We start from the raw sequence: 26,297 nt of genomic DNA, 5'->3' as shown, positions 1-26,297 counted from the left end.
GGACAAAGTCCTTGGCTGGATCATAAAATAAGTTCCAAGATTCTTCTTCGGTTAACATGTTGTATTTGGCTTGGATGGTTCACTTCACAACCATAACACTGTCTCTGTCTTTCGGTATAGATGGGATCCACGCATTCATCAGCGTACACCAAGTGGAATATGCTGGAAATCAAAAAGTACAAGCGATTTCTTTCAAACATATCGACTTCATCGACGCGAATACTTGCCATCTTGCTTGTTTTACTTGGTTGAGTTTTGGAGTTAAAAATTCAAATTCCGCGCGCTCTATAAATTGGATTGACAAACAAAAGACTTGCCCCAACTGGTTTAACAAGACAAAACACTCTGTTCGTCATTTTATGGTAATGGTTTAATAAACAATTGATGTGCTAGTCCTTTTATTGATGAATAATTAATGTAACTTTTCCTGCTCGTCCTCCCCATCATTTGCACAACTGGCCTAACAATAAACTCATGAAGTCACTCGGTCGTCATGGAAAACTAAAACGATACCTACTCGTCATTCCATGCTAATATTTGATGAATAATTATTTTCGTTTCATTTAACCATATTTCACACCTAGAGTTTACATAACAGTTCTACATTTTTACAGTAAAGGTTTACAAGACAATAATTTTATACAATGAAGAAATAGAAAACGCGCGCGCGTGCTGTGTCCTGTCATAAAGCACGCGAGGGTTGGCAGAACACAAGAGAAGTGTTAGGAGAAGCACAACGCGTAGCGGAGTGCTTCTGGACACATCTCGAGTGTTCTGCCAATCCCCAAGTGCTTTATGACTGCACACAGCAAGCAAGTTTTTTATTTCTTTTATAAAATACAAATCACAATAATAGATAGTAATGACGCAGCGGAAAGTGCGCGCGTGCAATGTGCTCTCATAAAGCACGCGCTCCAAACCAATCAGAACGCGATATTCATAACAGTTATTTTATAATTACATATATATATATATACATATATATATATTTATATATATGGCTAGCTCAGTTGGTAAGAGCGTCGGTCTGTTGTGCGGGAGGTTGTGGTTCGAGTCCCATTAATATATTAGCAAGATTATTAAAACTATCATTGTTGTCACTTTTGTTATTATTGTATTTACAAAGATTCAGCTATAGTAATAAATTGAATAGTAAACTCGGGGTGGCAGACACCTCAAGAAGATGTTCCCATCATTTGCCCATCACTGGCCCGTCACTTGCCGTCCAAAGCGCGGCCCGTGCGTCTTACAATAGTCTTATGACGTCAATTGGTCGTCATGGCAACCTCAAACAATACCTCCCCGTTATTTTATGTTAATGGTTTAATAAACATTTGATGTGCTCGTCCTTTTATTAATGAATAATTCCTTATGCCCGTCAAAAATCCGGATCGTAACTGGAATATCTGTAAACCATATGGTGACCATTTCCTTTGAAGTATGCGCGCATATCTCGTGTACATTAGTTTTGCGTATCCAGTAATGCAAGCTCGAAAATCAATATCAAAATAGCTTTTGTACGGTTATCGACCCTGACGCTATATAACTATCTAACGATTAATATACGTTGTTTCTCTATCGACCACTATCTTTTGAAGCAAACAGGAGCGCCCCAAAAGTAAACGGCAAAAATGACCACAATATATGTTTTTTTTTTATTATGTCAATGTTTTGTGCTAAAAAATGCTTACAATTTATTATTACCATTTATATTTATCTACAAATATTTAAAAATCTAAAAATGATAATATCTGAAAACCGGCGTGTTAATTAAAAACACTGTGCGCATATTTGCCAGGAAAATACAATTCATGCATATGTGTGTAACATGGTTTAAGACCCATTAATTATAATAATAACGACTTTATTTAAAGAGGGTAATACACAATAGCACACGAAAACTGATAATCCAGTGACCCTCTGAATCTTAAACTCTATAAATATATCAAAAACATAAAACACCTACTTGCAAGAACGTTGTCACACGATATCAGAACATTAGTAATTTAGTGAGAAAGGAATAAATTAAAAGACAAAAGTAAAAGTTCAGCTTCAGTGATCTTCTTTTGTTTTTTAATATAATTCCTATCCCAATAAATTACTGTTTTATTTTCGTATGACCAAGTTCTTGCAAGTAGGTGAAATAAAAGGTACCCTAATAGTCCCCTTCACAGTTCCCTGCGCCATCTTGAAAGGTAGACGTGCTTTTGCATCAAATTGAGACGAACAGTGAGCTTGCAATGATAGACACCTGTTTTTAACACATTGAACAATTATTCACGTCTCTATATTGCAAGCTCACCGTTCGTCTTGCTTCGATGCAAAGCCACGGCTACCTTTCAAAATGGCGCAGGGAACTGTGAAGGGGACTATTGTTCTATAAGAATACATAGAAATAGCACAAATATTACAAATCCCTTATTATGATTAAACTTACAATTCTTTAAAAAAGATTAATTAATCAAGTGTACTAAGAAGAGAAAGAAATATGTATATATGATTGATTAATTGATAAGATAAAATAGATTATGTAAAAACCCTTAAATCTAATTTCTGCTTAATTCTGAATCAAAACATTGAAATGAGAGAAGAGACACGGGAAGAGCGTAGGAAACCACAACGCGTTGATAATCTTTAATGAGGGTAAAACCTACTCACTAATAGTGGTTTTCAGTATGGCCCTAAATAAGAATATCATGATAACAATTAACATTACAATATTACGATTAAAATATATATGAATAAACAGAAATATGCATAAAAAGATAAATTGAATACGATAAGAAAAATGTACAGAAAAAAAAAAAAAAAAAAAAAAAAAAAAGGAAAAATTATAAAATATAAAAGTGTAATCTAAAATGTCTTATAATATACAATTATTTCAATAAAGTTAGTCACCTGAGAAACTATAAAGCTGAGGCCGACAGGGATTATGGGTAGATTCATTTAACACGTTCAACTGCTTGATAACTGTTTAAAGGCTTGCGAATCTTTTAACAGTTACAGTCTCACCTCTTCTGAGCATCATTGAGCTGCAGCTTGTATTAAAAAAGCTTTGTATATATATGTTTTTTGATATGAAAAGTTTCCCATGATGCTCAGTGATCCCAGCTTTCTAGGTTTTTGATGACTAACTTTATTGAAATAAGTGTATACAAAATATTCAAAAGCTAATAAACACTTTTGAGAGATTTCTTGAAACTATCGACTGATGTTATTTTCTTATAATCTAAGTTTAATAAAAGACGACGTTTCGACGTTTACGTAACGTCATTATCAAGTCAATAAGAATAAGAAAATACAAACTATATATAAATAATGAAACAATGAAAGCTAATTACAAAAAGAAGATATATGTACAAGAATAAAAGGTAATAAAAATGATATAACTAAAGGGAAAGAAAAAAAGGGTAAAATATGTCATTAAGTAAAAGTTTTGCATTAATGGAGTCACTTTGCACATTAAGAGATGGTTTAAGTCTTTTAATAAAAAGCATTTCAAAGACAAGGCAATTAAATTTATTGTCACATTTCCTTAGGACACAAAATTGTTCATCTTTGAATCCCAGGAGGCTTCCATGTTGTTCTCTGAAGTGATTACCAATAGCTGAATAGTTATGTTCAACAATGCGCTGGTGAAGATGTCGGGTTGTCATGCCAACATAATCTGCATCACACAGATCACATTTAAATTTGTAAACAACGCAATGTTGATTGACTAGGCTAGAATTCTTTTCTTTAGGCTTGAGATCTAGTTCAAGTTTTCGGCTAGTAAATATCGGTTGAAGAGTGATATTGATTAATATTAAATAAATAAATATTCAGCTATTGGTAATTTCTTCAGAGAACAACATTGAAGCCTCCTGGGATTCAAAGATGAACAATTTTGCTTTTATTCTTGTACATATATCTTCTTTTTTGTAATTAGCTTTCATTGTTTCATTATTTATATATAGTTTGTATTTTCTTATTCTTATTGACTTGATGATGACGATACGTAAACGTCGAAACGTCGTCTTTTATTAAAACATTTTTAAAATATAGTTTTTTATCGCTGATTTTCATAGTTAAATGTTTTAGTAAGTCGCTACTTATACACAATCTAAGTTTAATTCATTATATTCTTCTAAAGATTGGTATAGAAATCGCTGTTTTCCCCAGTTAGTGTGAACTCCTGGAAGATTAAAATTATCTTTGGTGGTACTATCGTCGTGTACGGATTAACGAAGTACGTCATAGGTTTCCGAACACACGAGTAGAACTTAGAAATTTTGGTTCTCCTCACTTTAAAAAAAAAATTAAGTGAAGACACCAAGAATCGGCACCAAAGAACTACCAGCCGATTACTCGAAATTTGAATTTGAATAGAAATGCCCTGACGATTCCCGTACACGACGATACAACCTATTTGGTTCTAGTGTTATAAGATTGAAAATGACTATTGTAGCGGAGTGGTTTCCAGCTTCTCGAGTATTCTCCCAACATCACAAGTGTTTTGACCAGACTATCACGGAAAACGGTTTTTAATTTGTTAATTTTAACGTTTTGATTCACAAGCACAAATTAGATTTAACAAATATAAATAACAAATGCGCGAAAAGATCGATCGAAAAAAAAAGTCTAAGTAAATTCTCTCTATGTGCCGTCTTATTCAAACTGACCAATGAACCTGCGCGATAGATTAAAATCTGACAGTTGCAATACTCGCGCACGCTAAAATGACGATAGCGTGTTTTGATACTCTCATCAAACATGGTTTTCGACCAATCATAACGCGCGTTCTATCCCAATAGGCGACTTGCACTAAGAGGTCACGTGGTCAAATCGGCCATTGCATTCTACAGGATTTGGCTGACGAGTGCACGAAAACTGAGCAAGCCTGAGCAAGACTGCATTAAGAAAAAAAAAAGGTGAATAGCGCGAATTTAGGTCAAAGCATATGGCGCGCCTAACCTAACAATATACTTGTATCAAATAGATAAGATATATTTTGAGAAATATACGGCTTGTTGCTGAAATATAAAACTTGTTGTCAAAATGTTAAACTTCTTGTCAAAATATAAAACTTATTGTCAAAATATAAAACTTTCTGTCGAAATATATGACTTGTCCGAATACGACTATATTGATGCCTGCGACCGACGGTCAGCAGCACCGAAAATGCAAGTAATAATCATTTTATTAAGTATTATACGACGAGCAAAAACTATAGAAGCCGAAATTCAGTACTAGGTATGAACGATAATCAAGCAATTTATCTTTTAGGTAGGATCTCCCGGTGTTTTTTAGTCTAAATGTCCTAAATCTGGACATAAATGTAACCCTTTTTAGAACTCTGAAGTTATATGGGCTTGTTTATAAGTGTCATATAGATCGTGCCGACGCGTGTGTTTACATGCTTGTTTCAAATTATAATTTTTAATAAGTAACAGCATTTTAAACTAATTTCGAAAAAGAGCAAAAAAATACAATTTATTGCTCAATATTCAATCGACAAATAATAATATCAAAACAAATGTTAGAACTGAACACCAATAAAATATATTAAGGATATATTTATGTCTGCCTTGAAAAGGTTTCGTCGGATGCCGAGCTCAAACAACGCAAATTTCTCTGAATTCGAGAGTTTCGTATAAAGCGCTCATTGAATAACCCAAGCTGAATTTTACATATGATTTTGCTGAACATTCGAAGGTATTATGGCTGGAATTTCAGATAAATCCGAACACCCGGTGCACATGAAAATGCGCTTTGCAAACTAAGGGTGAAATTTAAATATTTGATAACCCGAAAAATGTAGTTTACAAAACGTTCCTGTTCGCTTATTAGAACGCGTTTCCCCATTCATTTTTTAGCTTAAAATAATCATTAATCTTTCCTTTACCATATTCCAAAAACAGATCTTCTCTAGTTTGCTTCATTTTTAAACGCGAGCGCCTTTCTCAGACCTACCATTTTCACCTCCGATTTAGGCTGAAATGAGGGCACCGACGGCCAAAATCGATTTTCACGATTTTCTCAAAATTAAAGTGAAATTATTCAAAATGAACATCAGTACGTTTCTTGGGATGGTATTCTACATCTTTGGACCAAATATGAAAACAATCGATTTTTTTCAACTTGGCCACGGATTTTCGATTATGTTTGATTTTTACAGACATTGCTTCTTAACACTTAACGTAACACTTAACAAGGAAAACCATAACAAAATATTAATTAATACGACGATGACAAAACGAATCGAACATAATGCTTGTGCAATAATTTGTGTCTTTTTGCTTCTTTGATTGTACTGTTTAAGAGTTAGTCATGTTTCCCAGAGATAAAACTGCTTTTTTTATATATGCCTAATAAAATGGAAATAAAGTACTCTTGCCTTGAAATTCACTCAAATTAGCTTTATATGAACAGTCTTTTAATGCTCACGGAGTCGTATTACTTGGGATTTCTTTGTAAGAGTAACTTTAATTTGGGTAAAATATGTTATTTCTAGTTGAAAATGTTTTTTGAAAACAACAATATATTTTATTTACATTCTTTTTACATTTTTTAAAATACTAAGGTTAATCACATTTTTTCTTTTCTCATATTTTTGGTATAAGTTATTTTTTTAGAATGTCAGTGTTTAATTTAACACTTAGTTTTCGAGTTAGACGCTGTCATTTGTAATTGTTTTTTATCAAGAGCAATACACAAAATATGTTAATTACGATACTAAATAACATGAAACAAATAAATAAATAAACAAATCTAGCCATATAGAAGAGTTTATGTAAGGCAACTAATCTAGAGTATATATTTATAATTGTGCTTATATCATATATAACTGTTTTGGTCTGTTAATTCGACGATGAGGGGCATTGGCTTTGCAGCAAATGCTCCTTAACCTTTTTTTTTTTTAATGAAGGATTTTCTAACTACTTTGGTTTCAGTTGGAATTTATTTCCATAGATCTGGTGCTAGAGCACTAATTGTTTGTTTGTCAATATTTGTTTCTATTTTTTGAGAAGGTTATCGTTTGAGGCATATCTAGTGTTATAGCTATGAATGCTCTTGGGAAATTTGAAATAATTATCAAAGATTGATGGAAGCTGCTTAGTTACCCACTGGTGAATAAATTTTAGTGATTGTAATTTAGAGATGTTGACTACAGTTAGAAGGTCTAAAAGATTGATTAATGGAAGAGCACTATCAGTATTTTTACCATATAGGGTAGCAAAGAAAAATATTCTGATAATGTGGTTTTGTTCAAATTGAATTTTTCTAGTTGAGTTTTATAAGAACTTCCCCATGCAACTATTGCATAGGTTAGATAAGGGTAAACAACGTCGAAGACGGGAGTCGGGTATTAACGCAGCGTTATGTCGAACGGATGTAAACACTTAACGCAATTACGCAAATTCAGAAGGCGAATTTTGTTAACTTTGAAAGTTGCTCGCGATCGTTTGATTTTAGATCGCAATTGAAACTTTACAATTCCTGAAAGCTCAGACGTAATTTTTTTAAAAACTGTGATTCATTAAAAAAAAAAAAAATACTGCCGAGAAAATATGTTTGAAAGTAGACACATATTCAGATCGTGAATTGAACAGGCTTTGTATGTAATGTTCATGTCCGGGTAGAAATTTAAAAACTCATCGTATTTGACTCAAAACCTCAGGACTTCTCGATCATATGATAAATTTCACAAATAAAATATTAAAAACTTGCAGAAAGAAAGCGATATCGACTTTTGAGAGGATGAAGTTTGGGCTTTAGATTTTTGAATCGCAAAGGGCGATCACGATTCAAAACCGAGGGGGGTGGCCTATTTCAGGTGAAAAAGAGCTCGACGAAACTTTAATTACCATGGTTCGTCATCTAATCGAATTTTATTGCTGAAAATTTGGTGCAAATCGGCCTACCCCAATATCTTGCCCTTGCCCGGTTTTCTCTGACAATCACTCCTAATGACTCGGGATGATAATCAATAATACCGCAGGCTCGGCATTTTCGGTGCTGCTGACCGTCGATCGCAGGCGTCAATATAATCGTATTTTTAGGACGAATTTGGACAAGTCACGCATATATTTCGACAACAAGTTATAGATTTCGACAAGAAATTTTATATTTTGACACGAGGTCTTATATTTTGACAAGAAGTCTTATATTTTGATAAGAAATTTTATATTTTGACAACAAGTTTTATATTTCAGCAACAAGTCGTGTATGAAATCTATTTGATACAAGTATTTTTGTCCGGTTTGGCGCGCCATAAAGAAACAGGTAAATATTTTTTCAGTTCTATACTTTTCTTCTATAAGCGCATTTCATGTGCTTCTATATATTTAAGCGTCAACCAGTGACTTGGTGAGCATGTCTTCGTGTACTTGTAAGCCATCATGAGAATAGTATATGGTACTGCACATAGCTATTTTAAAAAAGGTTGAAAGTGCTAACGGTGAAGGGTAATGGGGGATAGGCGATAATTTATAGGAGAAAGGTCATTCCAGGATCCAGTACTTATCTTTGAGTCTTGAGGTGCGTTAAATGTCGACTTTGTCTTTCATCAGCATTTTTTCGCTTGAATTTGTCCCTCTTCTTTTTTTCTTGTGGAACTAAAACCAATAGTTATTGAGGAGAGAATTAGAAAAAAAAGTCTAGGAATATGGAGATGCGAGCATGTGAGAAGGGGGCATAGTGGTGGCTTGTTTAAACATGATCAGTAAATTGCAATGTTTCATTCCTTAGCATAATTAGCATAATTTAAATATTTCAAGGATTTTAATAAGTATCACTGGTTTAACCTAATTTATATAAATTACATAATTAACAGTTTTAAGGAGTAATTTCGTATAATGTTGATATATATATATATATCAACATTATATATATAAACTCGATTGCAGAAACGTTGTAGTATACATTTATACATTTATACAAATATCTAATGAGATGCATAATGCAAAATAACCATTTTCAACGCTGAAAACCAACTGATTTATAATCTGTACGATCTAATAGACCAGAAAAATAATATTTTGAGAGTCATTGAATGAAACAAACAATAAATAAAGCGATTTTTCTGTTTTGCATATCATCAAATATACTGAATAAATTAGATATATGTATAAATGTATAATACACAAGAAAAAAATATATTTTGAGAGTCATCATTGAATTAAACAAATACTAAATAAAGCGATTTTTCTGTTTTGCATACCATTAAATATACTGAATAAACTAGATATATGTATAAGTGTATAATACAACGCTTCTGAAATCCAGTGTGTATATATATATATATATACTGCGAATCCCTAAAACTTTGACATTTTAACGATATATATACATATATATGCATCCCCTTTTTCCTATTGTCTTTCCGTGAAAATCCAGGTAAGACAATAGAAAATAGGGGGATACACATATATGTATATATGTCGTTAAAGTGTCAAAGTTTTAGCGATTCGGTGATATATATATACAACATATATATATACAACAAATTCTGATCCAACCAAGTATATAGTATATAACTATATCGGGTGCATTATGGGTAATAGACCCGCGAAATTCAAAGCTAAGTACCAAAGCGTTGGCTGGCGTACCGAGTGTTGTTTATGAACAGCGCTAAAGTAAAGAGGCGGGAACTATGTGTTCACTTTTTAATACCTCTACACTACTAGAAAAGCTCTTCTTGGAAGTTTCGGTTGAGCTGAGCTCAATTCTGAACTCGTTCTTCGCTTATTTATATGCGCTCTTCTAAGGCCCCGTTCACACGTATCCGGAAATTTTTGTATCCTCAAATGTTTTTTTGCAGACACGGGTTGCGTCCACACGTGTCCGGAAATTTTTGTATCCGTATCCGGAAATTTTCGAAAACGGTCTCCAGAGTGGAAATTTTCGAATACGCTCCGAATACGGTCGTATCCGCAAATTTTCAAATACGATGACGTAAACACGATTTTGCGCATGCTCAATCAGAAAACTATCCGTCAAAGGGACTAAGCACTAGGGTGCATCAGGGCGGATCATGAAATTTACGGATACGTGTGGACAGTGAAAACGATTCGAAAACGATTCGAATACGCTGCGTGTGGACGCGAACATTTTCGTATCCGCAAAAAAAAAAAAAAAAAAAAAGAAAAAAAAATTTGCGGATACAAAAATTTGCGGATACGTGTGGACGGGGCTTAAAACAATCAAAGCACTCCGAGGACAGCAAAACCAAAACAGTCGGTAATATGACTTATGACAAAAGTGGTGCAAAAATTGTTCATGAGCTATTCTGGATAGGATATTTTGCTATATTCGTAGTCTACCGTGTTATTGTTATTGAGCGTCAACTCAGTCAAATCTCAGTTGATGAACAGGCGGAATATAATTTCTAGATAAACGGAGGTTATTCTTATTTAAGAGAGGCATACTCTTCCACTTCTCCTCTAATAACTTAATGATCCTTTGTGGTTACTTTTTCTTTTATTTCTCTCTCTCTCTTTTTGCTCAAGCTATTAAAAGCTTTGCAGTTTTATGCAAAACAAATTTACTCACGAGAGTGAAAGTTTGAATATTAATCATCATTGCACTAAAGCCGTTTGTATTAATCAAAATTACATAAAATAAACAGTGGTTCATATTGAAAATAACGCCGACTGTCGAGTCCTAAGCAGGATGAAAATTCTTTTTCTGGTTGGAACAAGCGGAGTTTGTTTTGAAAGGTAACTTATCTTAAACAAAACGCCAGTCAACGCATTAGTACTTTTAATCCCGCTTTGAATCCCGCGAGGCCATTATCCATAATGAACCCGATATAGCTATATACTACACCTTTTGCCGTTCATTAACAGAAAATGTACATTCATTTGTGCCAATAGTTGTATCAATAACGTGTAATGTACTTTCATCAACACCACAAGTAACATCATTAGCGCGGATCAACTTTCAATAACGACATATTGAATATGCTTGTACATTCATAGGCATCAATGGACAATCAATAGCGCGTTTGTACATTCATATGCGCGGAATGTATTTTCTTGTGCGCGAAATTCAACTTCAATAACACCAAAAGACATACAATTGCATTTATGGACAATCATTTACCCAAAAGTGAAAATTCATTAGTGCTATTAGCATAATCATTGACAATCAATAACGCGCTTGGACAATCATGAGGGTCAACGTTATATTCTATAGCGTGGTTCGACAAACATTTGCATGATTCGAATGAACAATAAGAGAAATAAAACAATCATTAGCGATTTAAAAAAAAAAACTATTTTAGCCTTCAATTTCTTCGCTATTTATACATCGTGGCAAATACGTTTGCATATATCTGAACCACTGATCACATTTAGCGATAGCGATGGTTGCCACATTTCTCTGGAACCCTTCCATTAGCAACTGCTTTCTGTAGTGACCTAGAGCAATCTCTTGTCGTCTTGCCTTAGCCCGATAGTTCGTATGTTGTTGGATCTCTGGACGGCTGATGTCGGCTTTAATTGCTGCTTTAAGTGAGCTAATTGCTATTCTCCTACGCAGCCGCTATTACGGAGGCAGTTTCCTGAGTTTTTTATATGTTTTAAAGTGATAAAAAAGAACATCGCTAATGATTGTTTTATTTCTCTTATTGTTTATTCGAATCATGCAAATGTTTGTCGAACCACGCTATAGAATATAACGTTGACCCTCATGATTGTCCAAGCGCGTTATTGATTGTCAATGATTATGCTAATAGCACTAATGAATTTTCACTTTTGGGTAAATGATTGTCCATAAATGCAATTGTTTGTCATTTTGGTGTTATTGAAGTTGAATTTCGCGCACAAGAAAATACAATTCGCGCATATGAATGTACAAACGCGCTATTGATTGTCCATTGATGCCTATGAATGTACACGCATATTCAATTATCGTTATTGAAAGTTGATCCGCGCTAATGATGTTACTTGTGGTGTTGATGAAAGTACATTACACGTTATTGATACAACTATTGGCACAAATGAATGTACATTTTCTGTTAATGAACAGCAAAAGGTGTATATACTTGGTGGGATCAGAAATTCTGCATATCGCTGTATATATATATATATATATATATATATATATATATATATACATATATATACACTCGATTGCAGAAACGTTGTAGTATACATTTATACATTTATACAAATACCTAATGAGATGCATATTGCAATTTTACTTTTCTAACCCTCAAAACCAATTGATTTATAATCTGTAGGATGTAAAACACAAGAATAAAATATTTTAGCGTTCATTGAATGAAACAAATAATAAATATAGCGAGTTTTCTGTTTTGCATATCATTAAATATACTGAATAAATTAGGTATTTGTATAAATGTATAGTACAACCTCTCTGCAATCAAGTGTATATATATATATATATATATATATATATATATATATGTATGTAGTGTTTAAAAAACGAGTAGGAGTGTTTTATGTAATGTTTAATAAACGAGCAGGAGTGTTTTATCGGGTATAAAACACGAGGCGCAGCCGAGTGGTTTTAGACCCGATAAACCACGATCTGCGAGATTATTGAACGGCTTAGAAAACTTATGATGTTTGTTCTCATTGTGTACCGATTTTTTTACGAAATGAACCAAGTTTGATAGAGAAAATCCAAGTTAAAGTTTATGCAAATGAAGACGAATCTTTATCAGATATAAAATCACCTTCATGGTCATGATTTCTATTGTGTTTTCTTCATGAATTATTAATGAGTTTTCTAACAGGTATAAAAGCACGAGGCGTAGACGAGTGCTTTTATACCTGATAAAACACGATCTACGAGTTTTTTGAACTGCTTAAAACACTCATGAACAATTTATAAGATTTTGGTTCAACTGGAGTCACCATACACGTCACGAACATGGATTTTTATGCTTCGATAGAGATTTGACGTCACGGGCATGCGCAACTAGATTCAATAGAAGCTCCCACACGTTGGGTATTGCGTGCCAAGGCAAAGACAGGCACGTTAGTCAACGATCATTAGGGTTGACTATGACCTTGATGAAGCTCTATATCTTCATCTAAACTTGGATGCATACTTCATCCCTGATGAAGTCATCCTCATAGTATTCGAGTGGTCTTTATATAAAGATCACTTGTGTCTTTATATAAAATCACTTGAATACTAATGAAGAGGACTTGATCGGGTATAAAGGTTCATGCACGTGACGTGTATGGTAGCTCCAATTGGACCATAAGCTTATGAATTATTAATGAGTGTTTTAAGCAGTTCAAAAAACTCGTAGATCGTGTTTTATCAGGTATAAAACACTCCTACTCGTTTTTTAAACACTACATAATATATATATATATATTTTTTTTCGCTACGCTCACTCGTGAGAGATCTTTTCAACACTCGAAGATAAAGTTCGTATCTCCGCGCGCCCATGGGTAATATCCTCTCTCTCTCTATTTTTTCAGATCAGCCAACACTACGTAGACTGGTCAAGTATCCGGCATAGCTATTACTGAACCATGGGCAAGAAAACAAGACGTCATCTTTGTCTAAGACGTGTGAAGTGATATTATCGTTGGTGGGGTATTCCACTGAGCTAGGTACACCGACTTGGCGAACCTAACTTCAAAGGGTTTAAAAAAACATAATAGAATATTCAACACTTTTGATGGTAATGTGTCTAAGGCAAATGTGTCTAAGGAAAAACGTTCATTAGCGTACATATGCTTTAAATCTTCATTGTATTCAGATGCACTTGACGGTATTGCATGACTCAAACTCAATCTATCTTCATCACTCGCGAACCAAATATCTAAATGACTGGAAACTTTCTCATTTCCCTATTAATATCATGCATTGATTTCTAAAACGTATTCTACAAATGTCTTGATACTATGTATAGTTCCAAGATTGGTTTTTAGATGACGTAACGTGGAAAAAATGACAATTGTTTATATACGTTATCCTATATAAAGTTGCTCAGGAAGAAAGGAGATAATATATATTACTGTATTATACCAGGACATGTATTCAGTGTCAAGTAGTGTCAGTCAGTACTTACTTTGTGCCGATACAAAAAAACACTTATGATTACCAAGAGAACCAACACTAGTGATGCTACCAGAGCTGTAATGATGGTAGGTAGGTTATAATCATTAGAGTTCGCTGGGCCCTTTGGGTCTGAAATAAGTAAGAAAGAAAATATTGAATCTATTTAAATTCATTATATCTAAATGAGAGGGGGGCACGAGAAGGATTGTAAATAAATAACAAGTCCACTTCACCATAGCATGTTCGGGATTGTTAGAATGTCTTGCTCAGCAAGAAAAGAGATATGAGCCGACACATTCAGGCTATGCTGTTTAACTGACTTTTATATTTGTGTGTGCTTATCGATAACTTTTATGCGATACTATTATTCGTCTTACCCTTTGGTGTATGAATCTCCGTTTCTGTAACTAAATTAACAAAAACAAAACATAATAATTTTAGAAGTTTAGTTTAAAAACTTCAAGTAATTAATACTGTCTTATGTCCTTCAGACAACGAGTTTTCATTATTATGCATATAATAAATTGTCTGAGAATAGTGGCAAGAGAAAGTGGTTCGTATTTGTCGAAAGCACTCACAAGAGAAATGGTGCTTACTTGTTGACAGCAAGTTTTTTGGTTAATAAAGTTTTCTATGACATTACATATATAGTAGAAGTCGTGTGTCTTTTAAGAATATGTCTTTTCACGATGTGACAACACTTTTTTGACGTCAACAACAACATTTGTTTTTTGGCGATGGGAAATTGTACGCCGGATTCCGTACGTGCTATATATTGACAAGCCTTGTGACTAATAAAAATTAAAATGGTTAAGCTAGGGAATCTGGTAGTAACCCATGCATGACGCAAATAGCGTAAATAAATAAAATAATTAATTAATTAATGGTGAATTTAACAGTGGCATTTCAACAGATTGGCTCTACATCCAAGTAAACCGGTGAACACTGAATCATACGACAGAGAGCCTGGCGGCCTCGAACCAGGGTCGCATTGGTGGAAAGGGAGCGCAGCGCAATTAAATGGGAGAGGTCAGTTTTGAGGATGATAAAAAAAAGCGACAAACCAGAAGAAACCATAAATAACCCAGCCCACATATGATCACCCATGACCATATAGCGGTGCGAAGCACTCCATTCACCCATGAACAATATCGGCTTACAACTGAAATGAGTTTATTGATTACCTTTCGTGGGCGTTGTTCTAGCGATTTCCGGAGAAGGTGAATGGTCAGTTGTTTTCTTCGGTTCTTCAGAAGTAACTTTTAGAAATATAGAATGATAAATGAATATATAAATAAAACAACATTGATACTAAATACCTTTTCGTTAGTATCTCGTATTATTAAATAAATAAATAAATAAAAATAAAACACGTTTTCTGTTTTAGACACTCTGACATAAACAATCAGGATGTTTAGAGAACGCAAGGTATGCTTAGGAAACCAAGACAAGGCGTCGAAAGAAAAGAAAGATTAATAAAGAATCAGCGAAACAAGTTTATCGAATGGATGGGTGGATTGACGGATTCACGAGATGACGGATTGACGGAATTAATTCATGGATATTGATGGAATTAATTGGATGGATGGAGGGAGGGAGGGAGGGAGGGAGGGATGAATGGGATGTTTGAGTTCACTGACACTAGCCAATTTAAAAAAACTCTTTAGGGTCCCATAAATCCCCAGCAAAGCGAGTATTGACGTTTAACAAACACTGCACACGAGTAACATCACACTTCAGAGGAATATAAGGAAACTAAATATAGAATATAGTATATAAAAAAAAAAAAACAAAAACAAAAACAAAAAAAAAAAAAAAAAAAAAAACAAAATCACAATAACAAAAAAAACCAAACAAAAAACAGACAAACAAAAAAAAAAAAAACAACAACAAGAAAAACGAAAAAAAACAAAAAACCAAACAAAAAACCAAACAAAACAAAACTTTTATGCGATACTATTATTCGTCTTACCCTTTGGTGTATGAATCTCCGTTTCTGTAACTAAATTAACAAAAACAAAACATAATAATTTTAGAAGTTTAGTTTAAAAACTTCAAGTAATTAATACTGTCTTATGTCCTTCAGACAACGAGTTTTCATTATTATGCATATAATAAGGGAGGGAGGGAGGGAGGGAGGGAGGGAGGGAGGGGAACAACAAGGGGAACAACAAGGTCAACAGTTATATGGTGGCTGACTGTGGCCCTTTGCGGATACTAGTATTTGTAGTTGCCTCAATGAAAACATCATATTTTATTGAGTGTATTATATATTTGTTATAATTAAGTGGGGTACCAAAATGAATGAAAAAGTTTGTAATGAGTGTATTTTTCAATTTTCTTATTTTGTTATAGATTGATGCTGCTGATGGTGATTGTGAGGAAAGAGTAGAAGATGAAGAAGAATTTGAGCATTATGATGCTGCGGAGGATTCAAATGATGCCGAAAAACAAGATGAAAAAGTTTTTTCAGAATCCCGTTTACTTATCCTATTTGTCCTTCTATGGCAGATGGCATATAAAGTATCCGATCGTGGCATAGTTGTTCTATTGAAATTTTTGAAGTCCTTTTTTATCATGATAGGAAAAATTTCAAAAATGGAAGTGTTGATTCAATTTGCAAATTGTATACCAGTGACAATTTACATGGCAGGGGTTTATCTTGGACTTGGGACAGATGAATTTGAAAAGTATGTTGTTTGTCCTAAATGCACAACTCTGTATAAGATGGAAGATTGCATGACCAAAAAAACAAATGGACATGTTGTTTCGAGTAGATGTACACATGTCAACTTTCCTCGTCATCCACAGAAAACCAAAAGAAGGCAATGTGGAACATTGCTTATGAAAAAGATGAGGTCAAAGAGCGGATCATTCTTTCTTTACCCAAAAAGGATATATTGCTTCAGGAAATTGACAGACTCCTTGAAAGCATTGCTTTCCAAACCAGGCTTTCTAGAATCATGTGAATCTTGGCGCAACAAAAAACAAGAAAATGGTTCTATGGGAGATTCATTTGATGGAAGAATATGGAATGAATTTAAAGATGCAAATGGTGATGCCTTCTTCGAAAAAGCTGGAAATCTGGGTGTGATGCTAAATGTTGATTGGTTTCAGCCCTATAAACATACTCAATACAGCTGTGGAGTGTTGTATTTAGTTCTTATGAATCTTCCTCGCGAAGAGAGGTTTAAGCCAGAGAACGTGATGATTGTTGGAATAATACCTGGTCCAAATGAGCCTAAAGGAAATATTAACACGTTTCTACAACCACTTGTCGATAACCTAATTGACCTATGGGATGACATAATTATTGAAAACAAGAATTCTTTGTGTGAAATACTGAAGGTTAAAGTCGCCCTATTAGCACTTAGTTGTGATGTTCCGGCAGCTAGGAAATGTGGAGGATTTGCAGGGCATTCTGCAAGAAAAGGTAAGTAGTAAGAGACCAAATCTAAGGTGGTGAAAATCTTGTTGCATGTTGTATTTCACATTGTTGCATACCAAGTCTGAAATGCAGTATAGAATACTGAATAAAAGCAGTGAAAGGTCACAAAAACAGAGACTAGGAAAAAATTTTGCCAATGTGACGATGGCTGTAAATAAGTATCAATCAATGGGCCATTTCTTAGAGTAATGGGCCATGTCTGCTGTTGCTTTGTGTTTGAACTATTGAAGATGCATTGAATGTGTGCCATCCAGTATCAGGCCTGTACATGTAGCTAGGGTTTGCTGTGGGGGAGTACTAATTTACTCAAAATGAACCAAACTACAATATCAACAGAGAATTTGTGTTGTAAAGTCAATGTGTTTTGCAACCAAAATGTGTCCTGTGTGGGGGGGGGGGGGGGGGGTGCTAACACACCCTGTGCGCCACCGGGTAGAAAAAAAATCAGGCCAATTAATATTTTTGCAAGTTAAGCCTTGTTAAGTATAAAATATTTTGTTTTCAATTTTTATTTTTTATTACCTATGTTTTTTTCAACTATGCAGATTTATTTGTATATGTAATCACATCATTTTGAATGCAATTTAGAATAAATTATGACGAGTGAATTTTTCAATGTTTAACAAAATTGCACGAGCTGTAGGTGAGTCATAATTTATTCTAAATTGCACGGAAAAATCATGTGATTATCAATTTTGTTAATCAAATGCATACAAAATTTTTGTGGCACAACTATTATTTCCTTTTGTTTTTAAAAGATTCAATTAAGACAGTATTGCAATCTCCAAAATGATCCCCCATTTGGTTTTTTGTTGTTTTTTCTTGTTGCTTGGTGGAAAACCATTCAACTGCTAAAACCAACCACTCAAAATCGACAGAGATGTATTACAACCAATCAAAGTCAATTTCACTTTTTGCACTCAAAAATTTGCATTCAAAATTTCAAAATTTGCACTCCCACAGCAAATTTAAAATAAATTGAGATTCTCTCAGCCAATGAGAATCCAGAAATTTTTGTATGTATATGATTAACTGCTTAATATAATGCCTCTTTCCAAGGCCTTCGAAATTAAAATATCTTAATGAATACTAAATTTTTTCTCACAAATCCAGCTAATGCGCAAGTTCTTGAGGGATATTCATTTGCAAAGTCTGGAGCTTCCTACTGACCATGAGGGTTTTAAAGAATTACTGCCTGAGACACAGATTGGCACAGTTGGGGAAACAACAGTCACCAATGAAATCAATGCTAGTACTCCATATCCACCAATTAAAAGAATTGCATTGAATGAAGAAGAATCAGTAGATTTAAAGGCAATGTATGAAGCATTATACCCAAATGTCAACATAGACTGCCTAAGAAATTGTGACTCATTTACTAGACTGTCAGTTAGTGGCACACTGTTCCAAAGCGCAAATCATGTTGGTGTTGTTGCAAAGTGGTTAAATGGTGAGATAAGACCAGGAAGTGTATGTAGGTTTTTAAACCATGACATAATAATGAAAGACCAGAATGGGAAACGAAAGAAAGTTTCCCATTTAATTGCTGAAGTAGACTGGTTTAAAAAACACACAGAAATTAATTTCTACCCAAAACCATTTGAGATTTGGTCTACAGAAAATGAAGGGGTCTCTGACATTTCTTTTATTCCAGTTAGTAGAATTTTGCAAAAGTGTATTATAGTAAATTACAAAGTAAGGTTTAGTTATGGAAGCGAGAGAGTGAATGTGATTATTCCAATGATCGGACATCAGTGAGTTTTGCTAAAATTCTTATAAATCCTTTTCACATCACAAAAACAACTTTTTAATTCGATGCTAAGATCTTTGTTCATGAGAGGGGGACAAAACAGTAACAACATGTTAATGATAGTTTTGTTATAATTTTGGACTTGAATATCAGGGAAAAGGTGAAATTCAGGATAAAAAACGTTTTAGTGTTACTTCGACTTTGGCAAACTTTGGAATGTCATCACTGAATATTGTCATGATCACTGGTCACTTGACCAATCATACCACATGAACAAGTCTCAAATTATAGTAATGTAGAATAATCAGTTTTATTAAGGGGTCAGAGAAAAGTCAAAAGGAATTTTTCATTCAGTCAGGGAAATTTAAATTTAAGTTTTTTTTAATAATAATAGTAATGACTTATAAATTAGTGTAGTCACCTAATTATTAATAAAATATATCTTATACTTTTTTTTGAAGAAAGCTTAATGTTTTTAAATAAAAAACTATTTCAAGTACACATCCGCTGTCATCATTAGTAAAAAATCTTTAACTATCAGGTGAAAAAAGACAAAAACTGCCTAGCATCAAAACGGTTGCCATAGAAACAGTAAACACCGCAAAACATCGCCAAACACCCACAGCCCTCCCAAAACGCCTAACGACCAAAAATATCAAAATCTTGAAAAACATAGTGAAATATAGCTGAAAAATAGTAAAAATCTGAACTTTAAGGGAGCGGTTACCATGGCAACGGCAAACACCGCAACACAACTCTGGCAACTCGACTTATTTTTATTTCAAGAATAAATAATTTCAAACTGATACTTGGCGACATGATTGAATTTTTTTGGAAAATATTTCACAATCCTTCAGCGGGTCCAAACCCTTATCTTTATTAACAATTTTTGTTGGAACATCGGAAGTTTTGATCGGAGATTTATTCTGTAAAATTGAAATGTAATTATGAAGTCTTCAAAACTACATTTGAAGTCTCCGATCTACTCGTCACGCATGCTGACGTAGATTGGAGGATATTTTATTATATAAATTGCTAATGATAGTCTTGGTAAAAAAAAATTGGTCCGTATACTTCAGGTGAACGACACATCTATACTGCGTATACGTATTGAATACTAGAGTATGACAGACGGTTGCCTCGTGCGACATCAGAATATTATCGAAAATTCGGCCTTTAGGCGCACCAAACTGATTTAAGAATTGATATTTAAGTTTACGATATCATGCTCAAAATAATTTTAAAATTATAGTCTAGCTTTATATTCTAAGAATTGCTATAAACGTCCAAGAAAGGCTTAGGATAATCAGTTAGAATAACGTACGACACGCGACTGCAGTGAACACTGAGATCGGCTGGAACCTGTGAAACAGCTCATTAAAAAAAGTCGAAGCCAAACATTTAGGTCATACATCGAGTATGAACGTGGTATACTCTTGACAAATGTTTGACGAGAGGTATGTATATAAGAAAACCAAAGCGTGATCTAGTACGCAAAGTTTTCTAACGTTTGCGATGCGAATACTTCAGGTGAACAACACATCTATACTGCGTGTCGAATACCACAGTATGACATCAGGCTGGGGTGAGGTTTTCGACATCCGAATATTATCGAAAATGTACCATATAATTTAGTGAAACATCCTCCTTTACGCCCGCGCTTCAAGCTCAAGCTCAAGCTCAAGTTCAAGCTTTCCTTTTCGTCGCGCGTTAGCCAATCAGAAACCTTAATTTTGAAACGACAATACCATAAAATATTGTCGTCTTAAAAAATAAGAGACTATTGAGAGTGAATCGCGATGCTATAATATATGCATATTATAACTGTATATCGGTATTCTAGAATTTTATGTATGCTGAAGCTATCAAAGCCTTACGCGTAATGTTCGGAGCAGCAGCTGTAGTGTTTGGGGTTTGAGAAGGCCCTTCTGTTGGTTTTTCTGTCGAGGGAAAACGTAATAATGAAAACAATATCGCGCGGGATCCTTGCAGTTTTTGTGGTTAGTCCGTCGATAGACGGCTAACCACTATGCTATCGCGTAGCGTGAACCACTTCCCCTCCCCCGGTAGGGCGAATCATTTTTCGCATTTTATTCAGTAAGTTTTTAATTTACTGAATTTATCAGTTTATTTAACTGTTAAAGCTTTCATTATACATCCCTAAACCGTGGAATAACAGTTTTCATGGCCGATCTTGACAGCGAAATTGCAAAATCAAAACGGCTGACCAACTTGTGCCGCGCTGCTGTGGGCCACTAGACCTTCCCCCCTGGGGTTAATTGTTGCAATCGTGTCACAAATCATGCTTCCTGTCATCTATCCAGGTCATGTTTGGTCATACTTCCGATAAAATGGTATGGCATTTTCACCTGTGGATTACATCATCATTGAAACCATAATAATTTCTTTTCCTACAGCAAATTTTCTGCCGTCTTAATCAAGTCCGGGCCCAAGTATTAAGAGCGCACGACAGTCTCGACAAGATAGTCTCATACAAAACAAACTCATTACTCATATACTGAAAACTATAAATATATATATATATATATATATTGAAAATGATATTGAAAACTATATTGAACCTCCTAATTGGAGGATAAATGAGGCCGTAATTTACAGGATATATTCAGGCCTTCAGGGAATTTAATATAAACAAACCAACAACAACAACAAAAAAAACGCATTGTCGGTTGTGAATTAAATCAGACCTTGAATCTCTTCCGATGAATTTTAAGATAATTCAGCCTTTTGCTCATGGGATTTTCAAATTCATTCTTAGAACAATCGAAAAACCATATCTTTGCAATAATCTAATACGAGTTTATTGTGATCGATAACGATCAACAAGGCAACATTGTCTTAAAACTATTTCTATTTCTTTGCAATCATATGATAAATAGGTTCTTGCTATATATACAGCAGATTTGAAACTGAACAACAAAGATCAATGAAAACAGTCGTTCAACGAGCAGCAGTGTTTATTCAAACGTAAAAGTGTTTAATAAAACACATGGTTCGAATTTTTTATATGGCATTAAAAACCTTCAATACTAATGAAACCAAAAATTTTAATTAAAATAATCGAAAATGTACAAAGATTGAAAGTTACGAAAACTGCCTTAGGCCCTTCTGATCATCATGCGCATAATTTCCCATGTTTGTCACTAAGGATTTACGTTTCACTTTTGACAATTTTTTAAAGTACATGGGAAATACCCTTTCTTGATTTTATATACAAGTTCATTTCCTTGGTCCGTTCTGATCACATGGTTGAACTCATGAATTATTAATGACTTTGGAAGACTTTAGTATGATCTCTCCTGTCCTCACACCGTTCATTTTACTTCTTTGGACTAACCACATGCGCTTCTTTAGCGCCTTTAATTCCAGTTGTCTGGGCGTAACTCAAAATGGAGGACTTTTTTTTTTTTTTTTCGTTTCTTTATATCTGCAAGTTTTGATTCATATTTTCTACATATGTGTACTTGAATATATACGAGATATTGAGTTACGGGAAAAATGGCCGCTCTTCACGAGAGTGGTCAGCGGTATACGCATGAGCACTGCAGGTATGTGCAGCATAATTTTATTTTTTTAGTTTCAGTTTTTCTGTTTGGCTAATTTGTTGTTGTATTGGTAGTGGTATGAACCGTAGTGTTTGGTTGCTTTGTTGACTTAAAGGTTGGTTTATGATTGGTTGATAGGTTGATAAGGTGGAACAGAGAGAATATGTAAGTAAATAATTTAATAACTTTTAGAAAAAAATGGAAGAATGATGAATAACAAACACATCAAGTGCTTATAGCTTATGCTATTTTCAAGATCATTTACAATTCTTTCTAATTATGTAAATTTGCGAGATCAGCTTGATTTGTATGAATTAATTCCTCAATAATCAAGCGTTATGTTTGGAATGAGAAATGGCATGTAAGATTATATAGTTTGATGCTATAACTGGCTTAAATAACTCCGGGATCGCCTGAAAAATAAATACGAGAGGTTTGCTAATAGTCTAAGGTGCATTGATGCTGACTAGAAAGAAATTCCCGTAGTAGGTGTGGTTTTAGCAGGATTTCATTACTAGGCCATTCATCCACTTATGTCCGTGCTTTCCTGTTCAACTACAACTACAGCCTTAGACCCGACCTTCTAACTTCGAAGTTAAGTCGATTCAGTATGTGTAAAAGCTGTCTAGGTTCGTCTTTATATAGCTAAATCTGATTTCCTATCAACATTTTGAGGTTAGATAAAGTCACTACTTGGGGCTATGTTTTAATTAAAAGAGATAGTGTTCGATTAAGTTGTGGCTATAAGAATGGTAAATAGTTATTGACATTCAAATAACCATCTGATATCGAAGGCCCGCCATCCATCTGTAGGATAATGAACTGAATAAATTATTATTCAGAATAAAGCTATAAATTTACCTAACAATATAACCAACATGTCGCATTGTTGTCGAAATATTATACAATGGCTAAATTTTGCTTCATACCATTGAACCCAGGAGTTGATGTTTGTTGTGAAGTCAGTGATCGTCCACGTGAGTGTAGTCTTAACAAAGACTGAAACTAAAAAGAGTCTCTGATGCCATGTCACCACCGAACAACAGTCTTACTCAACACAACGCTCACCCGGACCAACACACGTCACAACAAATGTATTATATAAACAGTCAATATCATCTAAAGTTCAGGCTGACGCACACGAGGCTAAAGAATATATAATGAAACATGTGGGATTTCTTTTAGTCTAAATGTCTAAATGTGTAAATGTCTTTTTTCGGAAGACAACGTTAATGCCACATTGACTATATATAGGCATTATATTATTTTCTGAAGAGAGACGGTCTGTGAATAAATGTTTAGAAATCAGACGTTTATAATATGAAATAAGTGAGTTACATTACTCCTATAAAAGTGTATGGCTTACCTTTTCCCCTCTCTGCAACCATTAGGCGCACATAATATGGTTGAACTCTAGATTCATCGTCACTGATGCTTGCAATGTATTCATTAGTGTCATTGACAGTAAGGTTCTTCAACACAAACCAAGCACGACCTATTGTCAAGTTTCCAATAAATTCTACCCTCTTTTTCAATGTCGCATCAATATCTTCGTTAAGGTGCACCTTTCCATTATATGAATTAACGCTGATAAACTGAGGATCAGGGATGTTGCCCTTTCTTATTCCCCAGCTGGAATAAAGGATTTCTTTTTGATCCGTCGTATTCCACATAAACAAGGCATCTTCTCCAATAAAACCGTTGATATGTATTGGACCCTTGATTGAGTATACTTTGTCTAAAAAGAAGAAAATTATAAGGCATTGATATATGTTTGCTATTATATGGTATCATTGAGCTGCTGTCTGCAATAATAATAATAACTTTATTTATATAGCGCACATATCCTCTGCTCATGGCGCTTAACTGTATTACATGAAATAAATCCGTAGATAACAAAGCATAAGAAAGGTAGCAAATTTATTAACATAGTATAAAGCTTGTAATGCTGCACACAACTAACATGTTTATTCAAAGCACAACTACATAGCTTGTACCCGAACTAATAAATATTTAACACTTTTAAAGTTTAGAACTCTGGTCTAAGCACTTTCAAGAATGTTTAAAGGACATGACAGAAGCCAGGGAAACCATTATAATCTATTCTAGTATTTCAACATCCTCAACTGGAAAAAAAAAAAAAATTTCAGGAAAGGAAAATGATTTGATAAAGGTACTTTTAGGTATACATTTTATTAAGAAAACTAGTTGTAAAAGACAAGGTTTCGTTGTTATCTCGACAACATCACCTGACGACTATATATTTACAACCACCACTCCCCATGCGGGGCTCTTCCGTGAGGTTCCCTACCCCCGCACTACCACTACATTTTATATTTACAACATACAACACTAAACTTACATGTTGATTTTTACGGAGGGAGGAAACCAGAGATCCCGGAGAAAACCTTCGTGTTAAGGGAGAGAACAACACAACAAACAAACTCAACTCACATATGATCCAGCCTGAGCCAGGGCTCGAACCCGGACCATGGTGGTGAGAGGCGAGCGGAAAACCACTAAGTCACCCATTCCACCCTAAATGATGTTGTCGAGAAGACAGCGAAACGTTGTCTTTTACAACTAGTTTTCTTACGAAAGGAAAAGGATTGCCGTGAAAAAGAAGAGAATGAGAACGAAAAATTTTGCATTGCACTGCATTGTGTACATCGATCCGTCTTATAAAACGACATTGACTGATTTTGATATAATTTTATATACGCATGCTTCAAAGGGTAGGAAAACGAAGATTTGAAGAAAGCCACTAGTAAGAAGGCTCTTTATGTTTTCTAAAAGCATTTTATACACTTATTTCAATAAATTTAGTCACCAAAAAACCTAGAAAGCTGAGATCACTGAGGGTCATGGAAAACCTTTAATATCAAAAACATGTAAAGCTGCTGATACAATTTGCCGCTTTAGGATGCTCATAGAGGTGAAACTGTAACTGGTAAAAGATCTAAACTCCATTAACAGTTATTAAAGCGGTTGAAACATGTAAGATGTAAACTAACCATAATCCTTGTTGGTCTCAGCTTTGTAGCTTTTCAGGCGACTAACTCAGTATTGAAATAAGTGTATATGTCTATCCATTTTGAAAATTTGTGTGAACAGAATAGTTGAGGTATGACTAAATTCTGGACGATAATCTAAAAAAAATTGACCTAATTCCAAACCGTTTTGGCGAAAAACTAAACCTATTGCTACGGAGCTTTGTAGACGATAAAGGATATTGATGGCACCCAAACTGCATTGTGTACATCAGTCAGTCAACTAAAACTACTTTCATCAGGTTATTCGTTTTTCAGATCAATTGGACAAGAAATATTGAAAATTAAAGACATTCTTTACCTTGCTCAACGATTTCGAATGAGGTTAAAAGCAAGAAGATGAAAAGGTACTGCAATTTCGAGGACTCCATCGCCTTTTATACTTTCCTTTTGCTTGAACGCGGGGAAGAACTGAATCGAGGGTGTGTTGTTGTTTGAAGGAGGACCTGGAT

General features: G+C 34.3%; 3 protein-coding genes across 3 annotated transcripts in view; 1 reads left to right on the top strand and 2 right to left on the bottom strand.

Moving 5' to 3' along the window:
• LOC148913232 (uncharacterized) overlaps positions 1-16,282 on the bottom strand; it is a 131,615-nt gene extending 115,333 nt beyond the window's left edge. The window contains exons 1-4 of the mRNA XM_089026011.1: positions 16,231-16,282; positions 16,004-16,033; positions 15,216-15,290; positions 14,409-14,438 (exon numbers count right to left, since the gene is read on the bottom strand). Coding sequence (XP_088882137.1) covers positions 14,409-14,438; positions 15,216-15,290; positions 16,004-16,033; positions 16,231-16,282 — 187 coding nt within the window. The remainder of the gene's footprint in view (positions 1-14,408; positions 14,439-15,215; positions 15,291-16,003; positions 16,034-16,230) is intronic.
• Positions 16,283-16,331: 49 nt separating this feature from the next.
• Positions 16,332-19,237, top strand: LOC148913231 (uncharacterized). The gene is made up of 4 exons (XM_089026010.1): positions 16,332-16,343; positions 16,387-17,464; positions 18,025-18,038; positions 18,593-19,237. Exons 1-4 carry the CDS (start codon positions 16,332-16,334, stop codon positions 19,235-19,237), a joined length of 1,749 nt encoding a protein of 582 aa, XP_088882136.1.
• A 507-nt stretch (positions 19,238-19,744) lies between these two features.
• On the bottom strand, positions 19,745-26,283 carry LOC148913230 (uncharacterized). The gene is made up of 3 exons (XM_089029200.1): positions 26,147-26,283; positions 24,162-24,533; positions 19,745-21,169 (listed from the first exon to the last, which is right to left on the bottom strand). The coding sequence occupies exons 1-3, from the start codon at positions 26,214-26,216 to the stop codon at positions 21,069-21,071; spliced, it is 543 nt and encodes a 180-aa protein (XP_088885326.1). The 5' UTR covers positions 26,217-26,283; the 3' UTR covers positions 19,745-21,068.
• Between the last annotated feature and the right edge of the window lie 14 nt (positions 26,284-26,297).

The sequence above is a fragment of the Actinia tenebrosa genome, unplaced genomic scaffold, assembly GCF_029948245.1.
Source record: "Actinia tenebrosa isolate PJP-AT-01 unplaced genomic scaffold, QUT_ActTen_1.0 PGA_scaffold0__85_contigs__length_37466705, whole genome shotgun sequence".
NCBI classification, from domain to species: Eukaryota; Metazoa; Cnidaria; class Anthozoa; order Actiniaria; family Actiniidae; genus Actinia; species Actinia tenebrosa.
Note: the sequence above shows the minus strand (reverse complement) of the source record. Positions and strands in the feature narration are given on the sequence as shown.

Bases quoted from the DNA above. Each gene is read 5' to 3' on its own strand.
- LOC148913230 (XM_089029200.1), bottom strand. From the start codon at position 26,216: ATGGAGTCCTCGAAATTGCAGTACCTTTTCATCTTCTTGCTTTTAACC. The intron at 24,534-26,146 runs GTAAAGAATGTC...TCTTCTTTTTAG, and splicing joins ATTCGAAATCGTTGAGCAAG to ACAAAGTATACTCAATCAAG. The intron at 21,170-24,161 runs GTAAGCCATACA...TTCCCTCGACAG, and splicing joins GGTTGCAGAGAGGGGAAAAG to AAAAACCAACAGAAGGGCCT.